Genomic DNA, 21,044 nt, shown 5'->3' with positions numbered 1-21,044 from the left:
ATGCATCCGCTCAAAAGTCTTCCACCGAAACGCCCTAGAATAGAGTCGTCGAAGCGGCCACACCCTGTGAAGAGCAGAGTGTAGCGGCTCTTGGCAGTGTCGCTATAACACACAACTGTTGTGTGGCGTGCTGGCAAACCCAAAGGCAATAAGAGCGCCATTTTAAAAGACAGCATCCAAAGGGGCTTGAGACAGAGGCTCGAAAGGGTCCCTGGATAACCCACACAACACGGTGAGAAGATCTAACCGTGGTGCAAGCATCTCTTGACCAGTGGGTGACTGAAAAACCGGTTAACTTCACAGCCTGCGGGGCCAGCCGGAACGGCTGCCGCAAGGACTTGATAGTGGAGAAAGCAAAGCATTTCTCCAGTAAGCACAGAAGGAAAACAAGCTCACTGCCCACCTCACAAGAGATGGGTCAACGTGGTTGTTGTCACACCACGTAGAGAAAGCGCTCCACTTCACCGCGCAGAGAGCGGAATAGCGAAAGGACTAAGTGGGGGAGTGAGTCCCTCCCCAATGCGTCAACGAGGTGTCCGTAAAAACCACAATGTAAGACGTCACTCAAAGGGAATCCCCTTGAGAAGTGCAAGGGGGCTTCCCCAATATTCCTGGTCTGGCAACACAGAGCCGGTACGGAGAGCACCCTGAGCTTATGTCACCTGGGGATCCAACCTCTGGGTAGCCACCGCTGTAGTCTACACAAAAAGGGGCAGACACAGGGGAACCACATGGTGGGCAGCTGCCATCAGCCCCAACAGGTGCATGATAGACAGTGCGGTCACGCTCCTGCGAAAGCGGGAGAGTGCCAGAGAGTAAGCAGAGGGCAGTCGCTGTCAGACATACGCCACGCTCATGAAGGTGACACAGGGAAATCTCCTGTGAGCCTTGTGAATAAGAACGGAGAAGAAAAACATCCTTGAGATCCAGGGATGTGAACCAAGGGCCCCCTCTCACACAGCTCTCATGCTTTCGGAGCAACGCTGATGAGCATTTTTCTGCGTAACAACCAATTTGTTGAAGACGCAAGATCCAGAATGGCATCGTCTCTCAAGAGACAGCCACCTCCACTGCAGAGTCATGCTCTCAGCGGGGACCTAGCTCAATAGGCCGAGGGTGTGCAAAACACAACGGCTCTATAAATAACCCTAAATTCTCCTAAGAGCACGCAAAGCGATGATCAGGAGAATAGAGCGAGTCTGTAACTTCTGACTCAACCCCATTTCATAGAATATATGAAAAAAGATGCAATGCAGAGCAACAAAGATTCTCCTACGTCCGCCACTGGGGGCGGAGCTAGGAAAAACCCAAGCAGCCAACTGCGGCAAGCAACACGGCCCCTCCCAACGAGAGGAGTGGAGTGATGGAATTGCTCGTCTGCAGGCAGAGAATACCACTGCAGGGCAGGCCGAAGCGACAGAGGGCCGTGCCACGAGCGTAACGGGCAGCTCCGCGTTCTCCATACAGCAAACTGACTGTAGAGGGAGAAAGCGGGGGAAGTCAGGGTCTAGGGGACTGGTACACGCGGCCGTACAAACGGCGTCAGGTGACGAGTCCCAGCCCGCTCATGAAGCACACGGGAACGCCGCATGGAGGCGGGAGAACCCTGGCTATACTACGCCGCCCTACAACCGCAAGGGAGGGCGTCTTCACACTGTGTTTGTGATGGAGTTGCTTGTCTGCAAGCGGAAAAACCATCCACCCATGTTGTAGAAATAACGTCGCTCTCGCCAACACTCAAAGCGCTCGGGGAGAGGACGAGCAGACAGCTGATTAAAGCTGTCTGGCCCCTCCCACCTTCACATCTGATGTCTGATGTTTGGCTCGTCTGCAAGCGGAGAATACTGCTGCAGGGCAGGCCGAAGCGACAGGGCGACAGAGGAACGTACAACGAGCAACTCCGCCTTCTCCTTACAGCGAACCGACTGTAGGGAGAAACGCTCTTGCCAAAGCGCATAGCGATTGGGGAGAGGGCGAGCAGACAGCTGATTAAAGCTGTCTGGCCCCTCCCACCTTCACAACGTGTGTGATGTCTGGCTCGTCTGCAAGCGGAGGCAGGCCGAAGAGACTGAGCGATAGAGGAATGTGCCACGAGCAACTCCGCTTTCTCCTTACAGCGAACCGACTGTAGGAAGAGGGGAAATGTCTAGGGGTCTAGTGCACGAGGCCGCACATGCGGCAACGTGCAACGAGTCCCCAGCCCGCTCATGAAGCACATGGGGTCACCGCATGGAGGCGGACGAACACGGGCTATACTACGCCACACTACAACCACTAGGCTGAAGGGAGGGCGAGGGAGCGAGACAATTCTACATGTGGTTGTGTAAAGTGTGACTTTATAACTTTCCATAAATTATATATACAACATATATATCTTTATGTGGTCATTATTGGACTAGTTTGGATAGCACTCCAAATGTCGGACTGGTGGCCGTGGGAGCCAAACAACACAGAAGCAGATCACATGAGGGAAACCTAGAGAAGATATGCAAAAATCTTCAGACGCATGATTCTGAAACAAGAGTTTTCATGAGATCAAGTGTTTACTGTGCTGCTGACACTCTTCATCTATAACCATGAAATGGTATTGGCATAAGTTTCTGCAACACGACCATATCATACAACAAGCAATTTAAACAAACTGTATACTACTTTAAAAGAGTGGAAAAAAGGGGCCGCCCCGGTGATTCTGCGGGTAGAGTGAGTACCACTAACGGCCAGTCCTTACTGCATCGACCGGGGTTCGATTCCTGCTCATGGACCATTGCTGCATGTCTTCCCATCTCTCTCCTATACCTTCCTGTCTTACTCTACAATAAAAAGGATAAAACCTTTAAAAGAATCTTGGAAAATAAGTAATGAGTCTAAGGGAATGGGGGTGGGACTTAAAGTTTCATTCCCCTCTCTCACGATATATTGTCAGAGCAGTGGAATATTTGATGATTAAATGCCAGCACTAGGTCACCCTATAATTGTGGCATTATGTCACTGTCGCCGTGGAGACACTTGTGTAGTTCGTAGGAACTGCATGATTGTGACAGTACGAGAGAGAGAGAGAGAGGGTGATGAAGAACTGGGGGAGGGAGAGTAAGAGAGGGGGCAGTTAAGAGAGGTTAGCTTGCATAAGCTTGTTTACATAAGAGCAGTATAGCTAATAGCGCCACTGTTGGCCAAATTACTACAAACAAGGTTACACAAGATTCAGGCCAAGAAACATGGACCATTACACACAAACATGTGACTGAGCGCACACATACACACACACACACACACACACACACACACACACACACAAACATCACAGCATCCCTAGGACATCATAAATTAATATTTGAATTCCCAATAATGCAGATTTGATGTTCGGTAGAAGCAGAGAACCCAGGGATATGAATGATATAAGGCTTTAGACGCATAAGACGCATAAAATAGGTTGATACTTATCAACAATTAGGAAAAAGGCTTGAAAATGTACATGAACAGCATGTTCCAGAACACACACACGTAAACATAACTGAAACACGTTTATATGCATGTTTATAACATGTATGAACAGTGAACGCAATGTCCCAGACTAGTGATTGTCAGTTTTCCTTATATTGACATCGACCTTGAGTACAAATACAAGTCATCTTTATCCTACACTTCTATGCAAAGTGACAAGTTAGGCAGTGCATCAGATTATTAAAATGATTATCCATGATTAAATATTTGTTCAGAACAACAAACCCTCAGACTCAAGAACACAGGTTTCCATAATCTCACAAAGACCACCTCGTTTATATCCTTCAATATTACATATCTACACAAAAATCCAACAATAAGTATAGATTTGACATAATTGAATTCCTGGGAATGAATTGTGCATAAATATTTGTGGGTGTTGTAATAAATGTAACGTCATTTGTATATCCCAGTTCTGATACAACAACAACTGAAGCATATAGTATTTCTACGCAAGCCTATCCCAAGGATTAGTATAGTATAAGCCCAGAAGCCTAGGTCGACCCCCCCCCCCCCCACACACACACACACACACACACACAGTCAAGCTCTCCAGTCAATCCCCCAAATTCCCTCCCCCTTGACCTATTATTAGCGTATTGGTGTCAAGGTGGGAGAAAATAATCCCATTCAATCACTATCCTCGATGGCTCACACCCGAAAAAACTCAGTGAAAAAACAACTACAGGTCAATACTGAGCTGATGGGGGTCATGCTCATATATAGGCTGTGAGCATAGGTGATCGCCAAAACCCAAAGTTTCCTTCCTGCTCACCTCTCTCTCTCATCAATCCATCTCTCCAAAGTTCCCTCCTTCACACACATGAACTGAACAAAACCACACACACAGACCCCTGCAGTGAGCATCAGCAGTCTACAGAAGATGAAGAATGGGAGTGGGCGTACAAAGAGAGAGCGAGAGAGAGAGAGAGAGAGAGAGAGAGAGAGGGAGACTGAGGGAGCGAGCGGTAGAGGGAGACATTTAGAGCCACAGAGAGCACCCACCACAGATCTTCCCTGTGAAGACACTTCAGTCAGTGCCAGCGGGGTCTCAGCAGAAGCAGCAGTGCCACCGCACATCTCCCTGCTGATAGGTCACTGATGGCCACCAGGGGGGCGGGGCTTGGGGCGTGGCCACAGCATCAAACAGCAGAAATGTCAAGAACAAAAGAGGGAGTCCACGACTGAGAAAAGTTCACTTTGCTCCCTAGCAACTGGGCCTTTGTCAAACAAGAACATTCATAACCGACCAATAGCTGTGGTTTTGATTGGTTGAAATAATACCCACTGGATGTAAACATATACTGTGGTAAGGGAATCTACCAGGGGGTCCTGTGGTCATGGATGTGATTTTCTGCCCAAATACATCACTGTGGATTCCTTATAGGAGAAAGCTTACTTGGTAATACAAGTCTTTGTGAGTCTGATTCCATATTAATTGGTTTTCTCATTTTCTTTTGGCCCTATTTGTTACATTTCTCGATGTTCAGATGTAGACCCCTCTAACTCTGAAGTAGATATAAGCTGTTATTACACACGGCTATTCTCAATGCTGTCACTTACATGGGCCTTCCCGACTTCCGGTGGTGAATTATTTTTCGATAAATAATAGTGTCAATGGGTCATTATTTTGCTTCTGATTCACGTCTTTCGTATCACTCCGCAAGTATAGGGACGTATTCGGTTGCTAAGCGACGTCAACGTCTTTGGCGGACTATTTCTCTGCTGATCAACACTACGAATGGTAATTGTAAAAAGACACACCGTGTGAAGTTATTTTTTATTTTTTACCTGCTTTTACTGCTTTGCTTTGCGTTTATGGTGTGATCTAATTTAGCAAACTGATCATTATTTGTATAACTACGATCGATTGAACGTACATTCATTTCTCTAGGGGGCATACTTGCGAGAATGTTAGACTAAACTGCTAGAATCTGTGATTTGTGTTATGAAAGCAAAGCATGCTTCTTCGTTACATAACACAGGACTGAGTGAAAGAACCGCATGCGTACCGACGTTCAGCCAACGGCAAGCGAGGATGGCTTTATGGCTTCGCTATTATTTGCCACCTGTTGCCTTTTCCTAAATCAAAAAACAACATTGTTGCTGCTCACTAACGATGTAAACGAGTGAGAGAGAGAGAGAGAGAGAGAGAGAGAGAGAGAGAGAGAGAGAGAGAGAGAGAGAGAGAGAGAGAGAGAGAGAGAGATACAAACACACACTTTATTCTACATTCGTTTATAACTAATTCTGTAGGACTACTGCTGTTCAATTAAATTAAATGATACATTTTTCTGCTCATTTCTAGGGTTTTAATTATTATTTGAATGTATGTGTTGTGTCGTCGCATTGTTCCTATACTGTGAAGATGTGTCCCTTGTCCAGTCCTTGGTGATATTGGCACCGTTGAGTTCATGTCTAGCTTACACTGCCCTCTACCGGCTAACCCCGGCCATCGATTTGCATAACACTTCCAAGTTATGAAACCTCTGCCTTGAAGAATGAGACTGCATTTCATTACGTCCCCATTCTGGTGGATCTAATGCATATTTGAATGACATCCCATGTTAACGTATGATATTGTAGCCAGGGTGTGGCACGGTTTTCGTCCCAGTCTTTTCATTCTCCAGTTTGTAAACCCAAGTCATCTTACCTCGAGACGACGTCGAATCCCAAGTTTCTGCGGGATTCGAGTCCAGTCCACAAGTTGCACCCCAAGTAGTTGTACACGCTCCTAAAGATCTTCAAACATATCCATAACTGATCGATTATGTTTTTGCTCTGCAACAGCATCACAACATCCCCAGCTCTGCTGCGATCCTGTCCTCCGGCAGAACACTCATGACCTGTCACCGCTCAGCCCCTTTCCACTTTGAAACCCGCTGTCAAACCTAAAGCGCTGTGGCCACATGACAGACATGTGTACAAACGATCTGCCTCTCAAATTATACAAGCCAAGACACCGTTCACTCATGCCTCAACTAAGATTAAAACGTCCAAGAAATATTGAACACCATAAGATAGTAGTTAGAGCAATTTGCTTAATAATAGGTAAAATAAAAAAACAACGTTGAATTTATTTGTTAAACTAATCAATTAATAGAACTGTGTATAATAGATTGTAGAAAAAAGTAGATAGTGGAATATATGTAATTAAGCACTGTAAATATCTGTAAACACTAAATATCATCCAGTGAATATGATCCAGTCACGTCTTTCCAACAGATGGCGCCAGACGTCCATTTTTGTTTAACGTTGTCATTTTCAATATCGACCCTTGTTTCCTGTGGTGGGTCATGACAATACTATAGGCTCTAGAGGGGCGCGTTTATGTGTTGTTTCCCTTGTCTTGCTAACTTGATATTTTTCCTTTATTAGGATAAGGACCGCTCGTTTAATGTGGCCAACATTAAGTTCATGTGTGAAAGGTCCTGACATCGGCAGGGAGCTGGTTCCACCACTGCGGTGGAGAAGAGTTGTGACTTTCATGATCGACCTTTGCTTGCTCTTAGCGATGGCGGTACCAGACGTCCAGCTGAGATAGTTGAGCGGAGCGCCCGAGCTGGGGTGTGTGTGGTCTGACCAAAGCTTGTAGGTCGGCAGGGACAGTTCCAATGACCGCCTTGTAGGCCAGTACCATCATCTTGAATCTGATGCGAGCTACTACAGGGATTGGAGGTCCCGGAAAAGGGGGGTCACATGAGGGCATTATGAATGCACTACATAGGAGTGCGTCGAACCAGCCACCTGTGGTTCTCTCAATATATATGGATGCATCTAATTTCCATCAACTTATTGAATTAGGCAATAAATACTCTACATACATACAACCACGAGGGTTGAAGCACACATTGTGTGAGTTTTTAAAATCCCAACATTAAAATCCAAAGCTCACCGTTAAACATCTCAAATAACTGGTTCTGAAAATGTTGAAATGTACGTACATTTATAATATATTCGTCATGTAGGTAAAGGTGTAGTGAATATTTGTATGAATGTGTATGTTTTACAAATCATTTTCTTTTAAAGAGGAAAAGATATGAAGAAGATGAAACAGTATAGTGGAAAAAAACAAAAAAAATAGATCAATCATCATTCATGGTCAATTTATTTTCGGCAATACAGTACAACACCATATGTCTCCATATTACAACGTCTTTGTAATGCCTTACAATGTCACTCAGATCATGTTCTCTGGCAGCTCGTGCACATTCAACGGTATAAAATAACAGATGTTGTATGCTCACAGGGATAAAGGCATGAATCATGGGTAAAAATAGGGCCTGGGCCTTGGGCCTGGCCTTGCCAGTGCCTGGCAGACTTCTGGAGGAACATTCTTGGAAGAATTAAACCATGTGATCTGTTTCACTGTTTGTCCCAGCGGCCTTAATGTCCGCCTGAATGGTTGTCTGTTGTGTTTGAACCACTAGATTAGTTGGACACTGCATGGGCATTTGGCACCTTCATTCGGCATGAAAATGTTGTTTGCTTTTATCCGGTGGTAGATCTAAAGCGCCTCTTAATACCTGAGGGCTTGGTCTACAAAGTCCAATTACACCCGTTGTTCAGCAAAGGGAGCCACCTTGGGGAAATGGAGGCCGGGCTGCCAAATTACTGCCGTGTTTGATTATTATTTTATGATGAATGAGCGAGGGGGGGGGCACGCCGATGGTTTGTTCCAAAGGTCCAATGGTCGTGACCTATGTCATTATTTCAGAGCCCTCCACCCCACCAGTAGGAGACTGGAGACAGGGAAGGAAGGAGCTGTGGGGGAGCCGTGTTGGTTCAGGGGGAGAAGGAAGGGGAGGATGAACAGAGACAAGAGAAGGAGGTTAAAGAGGAGGAATAGTAAGACACTGAGATAAGTCTTGAGGATGTGTCCGGCTTTTATGTATTCATTTTCATTGTTTTCAACCCTTGGTATCCGTAAGTAAACTCTAGTTCACTGATGACCAAGTTTTGTTACGTTGGTGATACTTATAAGAGTCCCAGTGTTGTCCTTGTTACTATCACCATAATATTTTCTAATTTTCAAAGAATTTGATCTTGGGATGTTGAATTCCAATTTTCTGCAATTCTGCATGTGCTTGTTTTTGCAAAGCTATGGTGGATGCCTCTACTTATTTTTTTCCCCACCTCTTTATGACAAGTGCTATTCACCGCTTTGCTGTGCTTTACTCCTGAGTGACTTATCATGCAGCTGCACTGATCACTTAGACTCTGGGTCTCGCGTTCCAACAGGTGGACTGGTAGGAGGTTTTCTAAATGAGACGATGTTTCTAGTCTCATTCAGTGTCGCTAGTGAAACTCATCTTTGCCAGTCATGATACACTTTTTTTCTGTAGTATTGCATTGTATTTGGGGTTGTGGGGATAGGTATATGTTTTTTCCCAATATATTAAGGGACGACTGAATGGTCTCTTGATCAGTAATACATAAGTCGTTTGGATAACCAGAGGCCATTTAATGATCAAAAGGTTAACAAGTGATGAAGAATAACTTCTTTTTAGGAACCTTCGGTCAGCAAAATATTTGATTTAATTTTAGAGCATGATCATGTGAAGATACAGGCAGCAAAGTTACCAAGAAAATATTCCATGAGATAATTGGTGTACATGATTCTTATGGGAAACTTTCACATCGTTGGCAGTTAATATAAAGGAAAAATAGGTGAGGGGCAGTGACCATCGTGGAGAGTTTAGGACTGGCCATGGCTGAAGTCAGCCATGGTGGGAGAGACCAAGTTAAATTGCAATACACTATGGGTGCAGTGGACATGTCTGCAAGAAAGTTAAAGGAATCTACACAACTAAGAAGTCTGTTGATTGGCCTCCATATCAGTCTCCGTGGCAACAGTGGCAATGCAAATGCTAATACTATCTAGGGGAATGGATAGAAATTATCTAAATAATTATATAAACATATATAGTTGTATTGATATTTCCACGACAACAAGTAGAGAAATTCCTCTCAAATCCCAATTACCTTTGCTTTATTGTTAGCTTTAATATGGGTCGATTCTCCACCTCTTTGATGAGGATCATGTATTGTATTGTATTTATATATATATACATTTATATATGACTCATTGCTGTGTGTCATAGTGGCTTCCTTCTGGTCAGCTGAGCCATAGTATTCATTATGTCTGGAGCTCCACAAGCTCTGCTAAAGAACCGATGTGCTGATTCAACGTGAGGGACTCTATTTTCTATCAATACTCTTTAGTATCAAGTGAAGTGTGGACAGTGTATTGCTGTGTAGATCAACAGTGACTCCAACTTCATGTAATCAGTTCACTGTCAGATGTGAGGCTCTCTCATACTTTATCCAAAATTGTTTAAAGGATTAAAAAAGACAAAGAATGCAAAAGGATCATGAACAAGCTTTTTATTATTATTCGTAACCAGTCATATTTTATGACTTTGATTTCTGAATAAGCTTATAATGAGTTACTCCGCCTCCTTTGCCTGTGAAAAGGAAAAATAATAATAAGTTAGATGAACAGATGTTCAAGAGTGAATGTTTTGGTCATGAAGAAGTAGCAGTGAGGCGGTTACCTTGCCAGTATCACGGCTCTTAGCCCTCAGCTTGTTGACTTGAGTCTCAGCGATGTCAGCCCGCTCCTCAGCCTCCTCCAGCTCATGCTGAACCTTCCTGCACTTGGACAGGTAGGAGTTGGCCTGCTCCTCCTGTTGGGCCGTTCAAATTGTGTTAGGTTTCAATGGGATCCACTGAAAGTGAGGTCACAACTGTATTCATGATGTCAAGGTTGGCTTACCGCTTCCTCAGACTGCCTCTTGTAGGCCTTCACCTTCAGCTGCAGCTTGTCAACCAGATCCTGGAGCCTGCAGCCATTCTTCTTGTCCTCATCAGTCTAAAGTTGTGGGCAAGGAAAAAGGTGTAGAAGGTCACTTTAAAAGGTGGAGACTCAAATCTTTTCAAAAAAATGTTTTCAGAATAAAAGCCATAAGTAATATTTCTGTGGCATACCTGGTATGTGAGTTCCTTCACCCTCCTCTCATACTTGCGGACACCCTTAATAGCATCTGCTCCACGTCTCTGTTCAGCTTCAACCTCTGTCTCCAGCTCGCGCACCTTTGGGAAATCAAGCAAGTAAACTCAGTTCCTGATGGTCTGGAAGTACACATAGATCTGTTGGACATTCTCTTACCCGGGACTCCAGTTTCTGGAGCTGCTTCTTGCCACCCTTCATGGCCAGGTTCTCAGCCTCATCCAGGCGGTGCTGCAGGTCCTTCACTGTGACCTCCAGGTTCTTCTTCATCCTCTCCAGGTGAGAGCTAGTATCCTGCTCTTTCTTCAGCTCCTCAGCCATCATGGCAGCCTGAGATCATAATCAAATTGTGAATCAGGAACATCTTTAATTAACCAATGATCTTTCAAACCCACGACATTGGATAATGGAATGACCTACATCAGTGATGGCCTTCTTGGCCTTCTCTTCAGCATTCCTGGCTTCCTGAACAATGTCATCCACCTCGCCCTGGACTTGGACCAGGTCAGTCTCAAGCTTCTTCTTTGTGTTCAAAAGGCTTGTGTTCTACAATGTAAATAAATACATTTAGCTTGGTTATGCGTTCATCCATGCATTCCTAATCATGATACCTTTTTCGATCAGTCTCGCATATGTTCTCCAATCTGAATTAACCTGGGAGTGCAGCAGTCCAACACGCTCGCTGGCATCCACCAGCTCCGTCTCGGCAACTTTGCGGCCTCTCTCTGTCTGTTCCAGAGCTGCCCTCAGCTCTTCAAGCTCAGCCATCATGAGGCCGTTCCTACGCTCCACCATGGCAGCTTGCTCCTTCAGGTCATCCCCAAGTCGAATGGCATCGTCAAGGTGCAGTTGGGAATCCTGAAATGATCAGCAGGAGGACATTGTGATTAATATCACATGCTAAACAAATGTTTTGATTGGTGGAATATAAACATCGGTCTAAACAGTGGACTGGAGTCCTATACCTTGAGTTGTCCCTGCACATTCCTCAGCTGCTTCTGGGCCTCGGCAGCCTGGCGGTTGGCATGGCTCAGCTGGATCTCCATCTCGTTCAGGTCTCCCTCCATCTTCTTCTTGATTCTCATGGCATCATTCCTGCTCCTGACCTCAGTGTCCAGAGTAGTCTGCATGGAGTCCATTTGCCTCTGGCTGTTCCTCTTGACCTGCTCCATCTCCTCATCCTTCTCGGCTATCTTCCGGTCAACCTCACCCTTGACCTGGTTGAGCTCCAGTTGGACACGCAGAATCTTGGACTCTTCATGCTCCAGAGTTCCCTATAAATATAGTATTGACTGTTAAATGAAATGTTGGCCATATTTTTATCTACAATTTTAGAGGAATATATATTTAAAAAAATACGATTTTTCAGATTAGATCACCTCAGCTTCCTCAAGGGCTGTTTGGATCTCAATCTTCTCAGTTTCCACCTGCTTCTTAGACTTCTCCAGCTCATGGATGCTCTTACCAGTCTCACCAAGTTGTTCGGTAATGTCAGAGATCTCCTCTGCAGCAGGTAGAATATGTGTATTTTTAAGCAAGATATACATAGTGCTATATGTTCATATCCAGCATCCACCAAATGTGTAAAGGATATGTGGTGTTCATTGGAGAACTTACGCTGCAGGTTCTTGTTCTCACGCTTCAGTGTCTCCAGATGATCCAGAGATTCCTCATAGGAGTTCTTCATCTTGAAAAGCTCAGTGCTGAGAGAACGAGTCTCTTTCAGGGATCCCTCAAGCTCTGCCTGTCCCTCCTCATACTTCTGCTTCCACTCTGCCAGAACCTGAATAACATAATACATAATCTCATAGATCTGACCCTCTAACATGATGCTTTGTTGACATTGTAAAACCCCAAAGAGAGAACAGTATTACCTTGTCAAAGTTCCTCTGCTTCTTGTCAAGGTTGGCAGCCAGTCCGTTAGCCCGCTCCACATCAACCATGAGGTCCTCCACCTCACCCAGGAGCCTCTGCTTGGTCTTCTCCAGAGAGGCACACTTGGAGTTGGTAGCCTCAATCTGCTCCTCAGCATCCTGAAGGCGCTGGGCCAGCTTTTTCCTTTCATATTAATATTAACAATAATGGTTGAGGAACTGAATTGTAGTTTGTGAGATGAAACCGACAATAAACCAATAAATCAATTTGACTCACTTGGCCTCCTCAAGCTCCTCAGTGCGCTGGATAGCATCAGTTTCATACTTGCTCCTCCACTGAGCCACCTCACTGTTGGCCTTGGACATCCCACGCTGCAGCTCAGCCTTGGCCTCCTGCTCCTCCTCAAACTGCTCCCTCAGGAGGTCACAGTCGTGGCGGGCGGATTGCACACCATGAGCAAGAGCATTCTTGGCCTTCAAGAGAGGAATTTAAAATCAGCAATTAGGGACACATATTTTCACAACTGCAAATGAATAAATCTATTATCTATCTATCTATCTATCTATTTGAAATTGCTTTGAAAAGGCCTACCTTAACCTCCTCCTCAACATGTCTCTTCAGCTCCTCCAACTGCTGTGTGAAGGCCTGCTTGCCTCTGGTCAGCTGGGTCACAAGGGCGTCTTTTTCCTCAAGCTGACGACCAAACTCACCTGTTTAGGAGAAGATTGGAATGGGTTTTTATATATGATGTTGAATATGTAGTGCAACTAAATCAATTAATCTGGGATCAAGAAAGCCATCTGTATCTGTCAACAGATTCAGCCATAAGAGTAGAAGTTGAATGAACTCACCATTCTCAGTGAGCAGCCTCGCCCTCTGAGCACTGGCATCATTCATCTGGCGGACGTTCTCGTCATTCTTAGACTTGAGCTCACTGAGCTGGTCCTCCAGAGTACGGCACAGCTTCTCAAGGTTACCCTGGTCATTGGCATTTATTTAGGTGAGTATGTGTAAACAACATGACTTTTATTCTGTTTTACAATGTATGCATTAATGAGTTTACCTTCGACTTGGCAACAGCTTCCATGTTGCTGGAGAGGTCGTCGATCTCCATCTTGAATTCGCTCTTCTCCTTCTCCAGCTTCTGTTTGACACGCTGGAGGTTGTCGATCTGCTCTCCCAGCTCTGCGACGCTGTCCGCCTGCTTCTTGCGCAGAGCAGCGGCAGTGGCTTCATGCTGCAGGGTGGACTCCTCCAGGTCACGACGCAGCTTCTGGAACTCAGCCTCACGCTTCTTGTTCATCTCAATCTGAGCAGAAGTGGCTCCCCCGGCCTCCTCGAGCCTCTCACTGATCTCCTCAAGTTCCCTGGAGAGGTCAGCTCTCTGCTTCTCAACCTTGGCACGAGCGGCACGCTCAGCCTCAATCTCTTCCTCAAGCTCCTCAATGCGGGCCTAGTAATGAGGGATGGAGATGAGTGAATTATTACTGAAAAACACATTTTCATATTGGAAATTATCTCAACACCACAGACTCACCTGAAGCTCCTTAATCTTCTTCTGAAGCTGAGTGCCCAGGGACTGCTCATCTTCAATTTTGCTCAGAAGTTGGCTGGTCTCAAAGTCCTTCCTTGGAGATTCACAGGGAAATTATTTGATGAATGATGAAAATGAAACACAACTCCCAAATTGCATTGTTAGTAGTCTGAGCCATATTATGAATCACTGCAATGTATATTTACTTCTTGATCTTTTCATCAGACTGCTGCTTATCATTCTCAAGATCCATGATGGATTCCTGAGCCAGCTTCAGATCACCCTCAAGCTTTCGCTTGGCTCTCTCAAGGTCCATACGAAGCTTCTTCTCTTGCTCCAGAGAACCTTCAAGCTTCATATTTCAACATTTGCTTGTTATTATACAAGGTATATAACTTTATATATTCATATGAATTGCATATTGTCAAATAAACGTACATCATCCACTTGCTGTTCCAGCTTGGTTTTGGCCTTGGTCAGAGTGTTGACTTTGTCTTCCTCTGCCTGCAGGTCATCAAGGGTCTGCTGGTGTGCCTCTTGGAGGGCTTTCTTCTCCTTTGACAGCTTGGCCACATTCTCATCCATAGAGGCCATCTCCTCAGTCAGGTTCTTCACCTAATATGCAGAATATAACAGAAGGTGTAAGCATACAATGGTTCAAAATCTCCATCCTCAGGTGGATTCTATCTTTACAAACCTTGTTCTCAGTGGCGTGTTTCTCCTTCTCCACTTTGGCCAAGGTAAGCTCCAGGTCATCAATGTCCTTCTTGAGCTCAGAGCATTCATCCTCCAGCTTCCTCTTCTTAGCAGTCAGCTCAGCATTCATCTCCTCCTCGTCCTCCAGTCTCTCAGTTGTCTCCTTGAGTTTGGCCTCGAGCTGGATCTTGTTCTTGATAAGTCCCTCACATCTTTCCTCAGCATCTGACAGGTTATCTCCTTCCTGTTTCACAATACAAAACACATGAAAGTTTCATGAACATTTCCATGGATTCTACCAATCATTTTGTGGTGAACGTATCAACATCTATCACACGTACAGATGCCACTTGCAGCAGCAGATCATTTTTCTCTTGCACAAGAGAGACCATCTTCTCCTCCAGTTCCTTCTTCTTTGCCAGGGCAGTGGACAGGTCTGTCTTCATCTTACTGTAGTTCTCCTTCATCTGAGAAAGCTCCTTCTCAGTCTCAGCACTCTTCAGAAGAGGTTTGATCTTGTAGTACACCTTCATCCACGGCCAGGTTTTGACGTTCATGAATGAGCGGATGTTGTACTGAATAGTGAAGACAGCTTCCCTATGGTTTGTAAAACAAAAGGTTTGTAAAAATTAACCACACTATCATTCATTGTTTAAAGATTATCGCTAGTATATGGCACACAACAGGATAATGTAGATCTTCAACTTGCCTCCTCTCCATCATCTTCTTAAACTCCGTCCTCATAAGAAATCCCCGGCTGAGAGCCTGAGTCAATCCAACCAGGATGGCCAGCTTCTCATCTCGCATCTCCTCAAGAAGACCGAGCAAACCGGCCTTGAAGAACACCTTGGAAGGAGATGGCAAATGGTCATACATTCTGGTTTTGCCTGGAATCTCCTCAATATATCTAGTTCAGAAGAGTGGTTGGTGTTTACCTTGGTGTGGCCAAATTTGTACTCATCATGATTCACGTCAATTGAGCCAAGCAGCTTCTCAGAAGCCTTCTTGTTGTCAATAAACTGTCCCTCAGGGATGACGCTTGCATTCAGTACTTTGTACCTTAGATAAGAGGGGTCATGGTGATATTTGTTATTATATTGTCACAATGTGAATTTTCGAATCCCATAGTAGCATGTGATGGTTCATTAATGGTTACCTCTGCTTGAAGTCAGCATAGAGGATTCTGCTGGGGAAGCCCTTTCTGCAGATTCTGATACCTTCCAGTACACCGTTACACCTCAGCTGGTGGATAACCAGGAAGTTCTCCATAAGACCTGTTAATAGGTATTTGCACGTAATTAATAATATCGTTAAATAATTCATGACTCATATGCTTTTTCACCAAACCTTTACACACTGCTACTAGTGTAATTGTACCTGGAGTCTTTGACTCATTTGGAATCAGGCAACGCACAAAGTGAGGATGGGTGCTCCTCAAGTTGGTCATCAGCTTGCCCAGATTCTCCTGTAGATACAAGAAGTTTGGTGCAAAAACATAATGGCAATTACATCTATGATGACATCAATGATATCTTCATGAAATGGCATTAGATCTGGTTGAGGAAAAACATATATAAAATATTACCCTGAACTGTGAAGACACGGTTTGCATGGAACCGCCCTTCTTCTTGGCTCCCTTCTTTGAACCGCCAGTCTCTGTAATTTAAAATAAAGATTTTTGTATGATTAGTTTTAAAATGACAAAGGTTCCTGTACATAATACTTGAAAATAACAACCTATTCCATATTTCAAGTGCTATTGTACCTTCTATTACTGGGGGATACAGGACAGGCAGGAGTTTAACTGAAGACTTCTGGTAGAGTTGCACCACCGAGTCGTTCAGGGGGTCCTTGTTCTTGTCCAGCCAGCCGTTGATGTTGTAGTCCACTGTTCCAGCGTAGTGCACCAGGGAGAAGTGGGCCTCAGCCTTGCCTTTGGCAGGCTTGGGCTTCTCAAATGCTTTGGTTTTACCAAGATGCTGGTCGTACAGCTTGGCCTTGAAGGTCACATCTGAAGCCTTGGGGAACATGCACTCCTCTTCGAGGATGGAGAAGATGCCCATTGGCTGAGTAGAAGAAAACACACCAAGTGTTATGGTGAGGCCTGTTTGGAACACACCATGTTTGGTGGTATTATCTCAGAACATTATTGTGTACCTTCTCAATAAGCTCAATGCAGGCAGCCAAGTCCATGCCGAAGTCAATGAATTCCCAGATGATACCCTCCTTCTTGTACTCCTCTTGCTCCAAGACGAACATGTGGTGATTGAAGAACTGTTGCAGTTTCTCATTGGTGAAGTTGATGCACAGCTGCTCCATGCTGTTGAACTATTAGTTTGAAAGAAGTTTAATCTCAGATAAATGAGAAGTTGAAATCAAGAAATGTTTGAAATAAAAATGAGTTGATGATCAGCTCACATTAAATATCTCAAAACCAGCGATATCCAGCACTCCGATAAAGTACTGTCTGGGTTGCTTGGTGTCCAGCATCTCGTTGATGCGGATGACCATCCACAAGAACATCTTCTCATAGGTAGACTTGGCCAGGGCACTCACTGAGTTGTTGACCTTTGGAAATACAGACATTTTTACATGAAATATTGTCTTTGCTTGTATATTACGTATGCAAATGATGTCACCAATTGCAATCCTAAAAATCCCTGGAGGTTTTTTCTTGCCCTCTGGGTTGCTATGGTTAGGGGAGTGTCATAAATATATGGCCTGTTAAGCCCTTTGAGACTGTAAATGTGATTAAAGGCACAAATAAAATTGATTGAAACAAACAAAATGTAATGACCTGAGCTTGGATTTCCTGATAAAGGTAATCTAACGGAATCAGACTTGACTATGCAGTGAAAATGAGATGTAAACAAATTCTTTATATCTTTTCGATGAATCAAGCCTTGTTATCTTGGTTACCTGAGTTACAGTCTGACCCTTGGTGACATACTCGTTGCCGACCTTCACTCTGGGGTAGCAGAGAGCCTTCTGCATATCAGCTGAGTTCAGGCCCAGCAGGTAGCCGATTTTGTCAGCCTCTGTGAAAGCAACATGGACTATATTTACGTCACAGTTTACATGCTACAGTCACATCTCATACAACATTGGACAATTATGTACAATCTTTTCATCTAAATCAATCCAAAGTACAGCACTATTTAAGAGGAAAGGTACTCGCCCTCATTGCCGTCTGGCTCAGCCTGCTCCTCACGCTGCTTCTGCTTGAACTTCAGGTTACCGTGGTGAAGCACTGCACCAGTGAACTTGTAGATGGCCATCTTCTCTTCATTACTGAAGCCCAGAATGTCAATAGCAGTCTGTATTTAGAAGAAAACATTTTTCATTTTAGTCATGAAGATGTGTTATTGCAGAGCAACTACTGAAGCATTGTAGTGTATGCTTCAGTGCAAGTGTAGTGGAAGTCAAGCTCACATCAGTAGCATCCAGCTCCTCTTTGTCGTCGATGCTGGCCACAGTGATCTGACCCTGACTGCACATGGGGAAGTCGTAGGGGTTGCTGGTGATGAGCGTCATTTCTGGACATCAAAACAAGTATCATGTAATACATCTTGCTTTACAACAGACAGTTCCTGAGTTGAAGTACCAATAACAGGCTCATTCACTGCTATAGGCTCTCTTGTCTATAACATTGTGTTACAAGGCTCATGAGCATCCATCTTACCAATGATCTCAGGCTTGTGGTTGGTCATCATCTGGTAGAAGATGTGGTAGCCTCTCTCATCTGGCAGCTGGAATGTCACTCTAGACTTCTCCAGCAGATCTATAAGAATACATCATTAATGAAAAACGATTTATCCAGGTGTTGAAATATATTCACCGTCTGAGATGGATACTTACATGTCTCAATATCAGCACTAGCCAGTTTGCCACTAGTATTGAAATGGATCCTGATGAATTTACCCTGTTTGGATAAACTTTGGTTATACTCCTTCCTAATGATCAATCAAGTGCCTAAAGATGTACAGGCTCCATACTTACAAAGCGAGAGGAGTTGTCATTCCTCACGGTCTTGGCATTACCGTAGGCCTCCAGCAGGGGGTTGGCAGCAATGATCTGGTCCTCTAGAGATCCCTGTAGTTACACATGGAGAGAAAATGAGAGGAGCAATGCAACAAGTCCAGAGTGAACTATTGCCCTGTTAACCAGTGATTTCGTACCCCCATTTTGTTTTCCTTCTTCTTCTCTCCACCACCACTAACTGAGATAGTGGCAAAGTACTGGATGACACGCTTGGTGTTCACAGTCTTTCCAGCACCGGATTCTCCACTGGGTATAGAAACATGTATTAAATAGAAAGTACTCAACTGTATCTTTTAAATACATCGGGTTGAACCAAAGCAGAACTTACGTGATCAAGACAGACTGATTCTCTCTATCTGTTGTAGAAAAATATTACAGGTTAGACACAGAGATCTGTAGGACAGTGTGTTGATTTGTATTATCATTGTGAAGTTAGACATACCGGTAGCCATGAACTGGTAGGCATTGTCAGAGACAGAGAAGATGTGGGGTGGAGCCTCCATACGCTTCTTTCCTCTGTAGGCAGCTACGACATGGGAGTCGTACACTGGGAGCCACTTGTAGGGGTTTACAGTGGCACAGAACAGCCCAGAGTAGGTCTGAAGGGAATAACATGGTTATGAACACCTGAACCTTTCTGTCAGTCCTTCTTATGAGTATGCTGCATTTTACTGAGCAGGCAGGCTATCTTACGTAGATCATCCATGCTGCATAACGCTCTTTGAGGTTATACAACACAGAGGCTTCATTGAGATAGGTCATCATGGCCATGTCCTCAATCTTGTCATACTTGGGAGGATTCATCTGTGTGACATCAGCCTCCTTGACTGTCCTCTCCTAAAATATGGAAAGAAAGGGATTGAGTCATTTTATATCTTGAAATGGTCACATCTAACTCAATGATATGAATGGCGGTGTACCTCCTCAGTGCCTTCCATCAGTTTCACTGTGAGCTTGCCCCCGTCCCTCTTGGTGATGACACACTTGAGGTACATTTCCTTTGCGTCAGCCACATAACCAGAGTTCTTGGAGTCAAAGGGCTTGCTTTGGGCCTCCAACCTCTCCCTCTCCGGCTTACGGAGGTAAATGGCTGCCTTGCCGTAAACGGCCATCTCCGCGTCCGTGCTCATGGTGGCTGCTTACTGGACGGAGATACTGAGTTAGTCGTCCATGTTGAATTACAACCGTATATTATTAACATTATAACCTGTGACATCACAGCTTAAAATCTGAAATTTCTTTCATATAAAATAAATCGTATAAAAGCTCACCTGTTCCTTCCCAGTCACAGAGGAAATTTTCAAGATGAGATCCTGTTGAAGAATTTTCATGTTCATATTCAATATACATGTTATATATGTTGAGCTTTAGTTTTGTACTAAGATGTTAATTTAATTTAGTTTTACATACAAGTGAATAACATTTCATGTAGTTTGACATTAAATTAAAATTCTAGTATCATTATAATCAGAGGATTTTATTCTTAGTAAATAAAGCCTATTATAAGCATGTCTCTTATTGAATAATATAATATTGCAGAATAACATATTTATCTTTTTAATATTATCAGTAGTAGTTATAGTAGTAGTTGTATTGCCAGTAGTAGTACTATAGTAGTATTAGGAGTAGTATCAGAAGTACTATATTAGAAGTAGTAGTCGTCGTTGTAGAAGTAGTAGTAGTAGTAATATTAATAGTAGGTGCAGTAGTAGTAGTAGTAGTAGCAGTAGCAGAAGCAGTAGTAGTTGTAGCAGTAATAGTAGTATTAGTTGTAGTTGTAGTAGTAGCAGTAGTAGTATTAGCAGTAGTAATACTATAGTAAAAGTACTAGTAGTAAATGTAGTGGTAGTAATAGTAGTAGTAGTATTAGTAACAGTATAAGTAGTAGTAGCATTATCAGAATCTGCTTTCCATTACTCAGCTTTACACGTCATAATTTACAGCACTTCAAAACCAAGTCCAGCAAGTCTATAAGTCCTTGTAAATATGTAATTCATGTAATACTACAATAAATCCCTTAAGCATTAGCATTAACGTCATCACAGAGCCACATATGTGGCAAGAGGCCGAAAGCATTTTAAAATGGCCCTACTTTCCACTCCCTGGCAGCTGCAACCTGCGCCGGACTTACCCTGAGATGTAGCCTCTAAGTCTTCCCTGCATCTCCTCATCTCCCCTGAAGATGTCTTTTATAGTTGAGACTATGCAGCGAGGCACAATCCCAATAAGGCCATGGCTTCAATGGGCTCAGTTACATTTGAATATGTATTTGGCATTTGAGTGGCACTTATCCTTGGGATGCTTCGAAATGTATGGTGAGTGTAGGTCAAATAGAGGTTGAATATTGAAAAGAGAACATGAACAATGTAATATTTATTGAAATAT

General features: G+C 44.0%; 1 protein-coding gene across 2 annotated transcripts; it reads right to left on the bottom strand.

Moving 5' to 3' along the window:
* Positions 1 to 9,871: 9,871 nt before the first annotated feature.
* On the bottom strand, positions 9,872 to 20,819 carry LOC311360020 (myosin heavy chain, fast skeletal muscle-like). Of its 2 annotated transcripts, none has more exons than XM_084480097.1 (41): positions 20,791 to 20,819; positions 19,931 to 19,972; positions 19,580 to 19,801; positions 19,353 to 19,496; positions 19,102 to 19,258; positions 18,988 to 19,015; positions 18,797 to 18,905; positions 18,618 to 18,710; positions 18,477 to 18,540; positions 18,301 to 18,399; positions 18,051 to 18,154; positions 17,797 to 17,935; positions 17,538 to 17,656; positions 17,037 to 17,186; positions 16,776 to 16,946; positions 16,384 to 16,684; positions 16,204 to 16,274; positions 15,996 to 16,083; positions 15,775 to 15,892; positions 15,554 to 15,677; positions 15,328 to 15,464; positions 14,960 to 15,215; positions 14,620 to 14,862; positions 14,361 to 14,537; positions 14,129 to 14,274; positions 13,926 to 14,016; positions 13,452 to 13,841; positions 13,240 to 13,366; positions 12,980 to 13,098; positions 12,665 to 12,861; positions 12,388 to 12,571; positions 12,131 to 12,296; positions 11,893 to 12,017; positions 11,479 to 11,787; positions 11,168 to 11,371; positions 10,934 to 11,059; positions 10,673 to 10,843; positions 10,492 to 10,596; positions 10,280 to 10,375; positions 10,059 to 10,190; positions 9,872 to 9,968 (listed from the first exon to the last, which is right to left on the bottom strand). In XM_084480097.1, the coding sequence occupies exons 3-41, from the start codon at positions 19,787 to 19,789 to the stop codon at positions 9,951 to 9,953; spliced, it is 5,808 nt and encodes a 1,935-aa protein (XP_084336223.1). In that variant the 5' UTR covers positions 19,790 to 19,801; positions 19,931 to 19,972; positions 20,791 to 20,819; the 3' UTR covers positions 9,872 to 9,950. The 2 variants fall into 2 exon arrangements, with proteins under 2 accessions (XP_084336223.1, XP_084336224.1); XM_084480098.1 differs by having other exon boundaries at positions 19,580 to 19,797; positions 20,791 to 20,811.
* Positions 20,820 to 21,044: the final 225 nt, after the last annotated feature.

Source organism: Micromesistius poutassou (genome assembly GCF_964030765.1).
Source record: "Micromesistius poutassou genome assembly, chromosome: 15".
NCBI classification, from domain to species: Eukaryota; Metazoa; Chordata; class Actinopteri; order Gadiformes; family Gadidae; genus Micromesistius; species Micromesistius poutassou.
This window is presented reverse-complemented; position numbering and strand designations above follow the sequence as displayed.

Bases quoted from the DNA above. Each gene is read 5' to 3' on its own strand.
- LOC311360020 (XM_084480097.1), bottom strand. From the start codon at position 19,789: ATGAGCACGGACGCGGAGATGGCCGTTTACGGCAAGGCAGCCATTTAC. The intron at 13,842-13,925 runs GTGAGTCTGTGG...CCTCATTACTAG, and splicing joins AGAAGATTAAGGAGCTTCAG to GCCCGCATTGAGGAGCTTGA. The intron at 10,191-10,279 runs GTAAGCCAACCT...ACGGCCCAACAG, and splicing joins AGAGGCAGTCTGAGGAAGCG to GAGGAGCAGGCCAACTCCTA.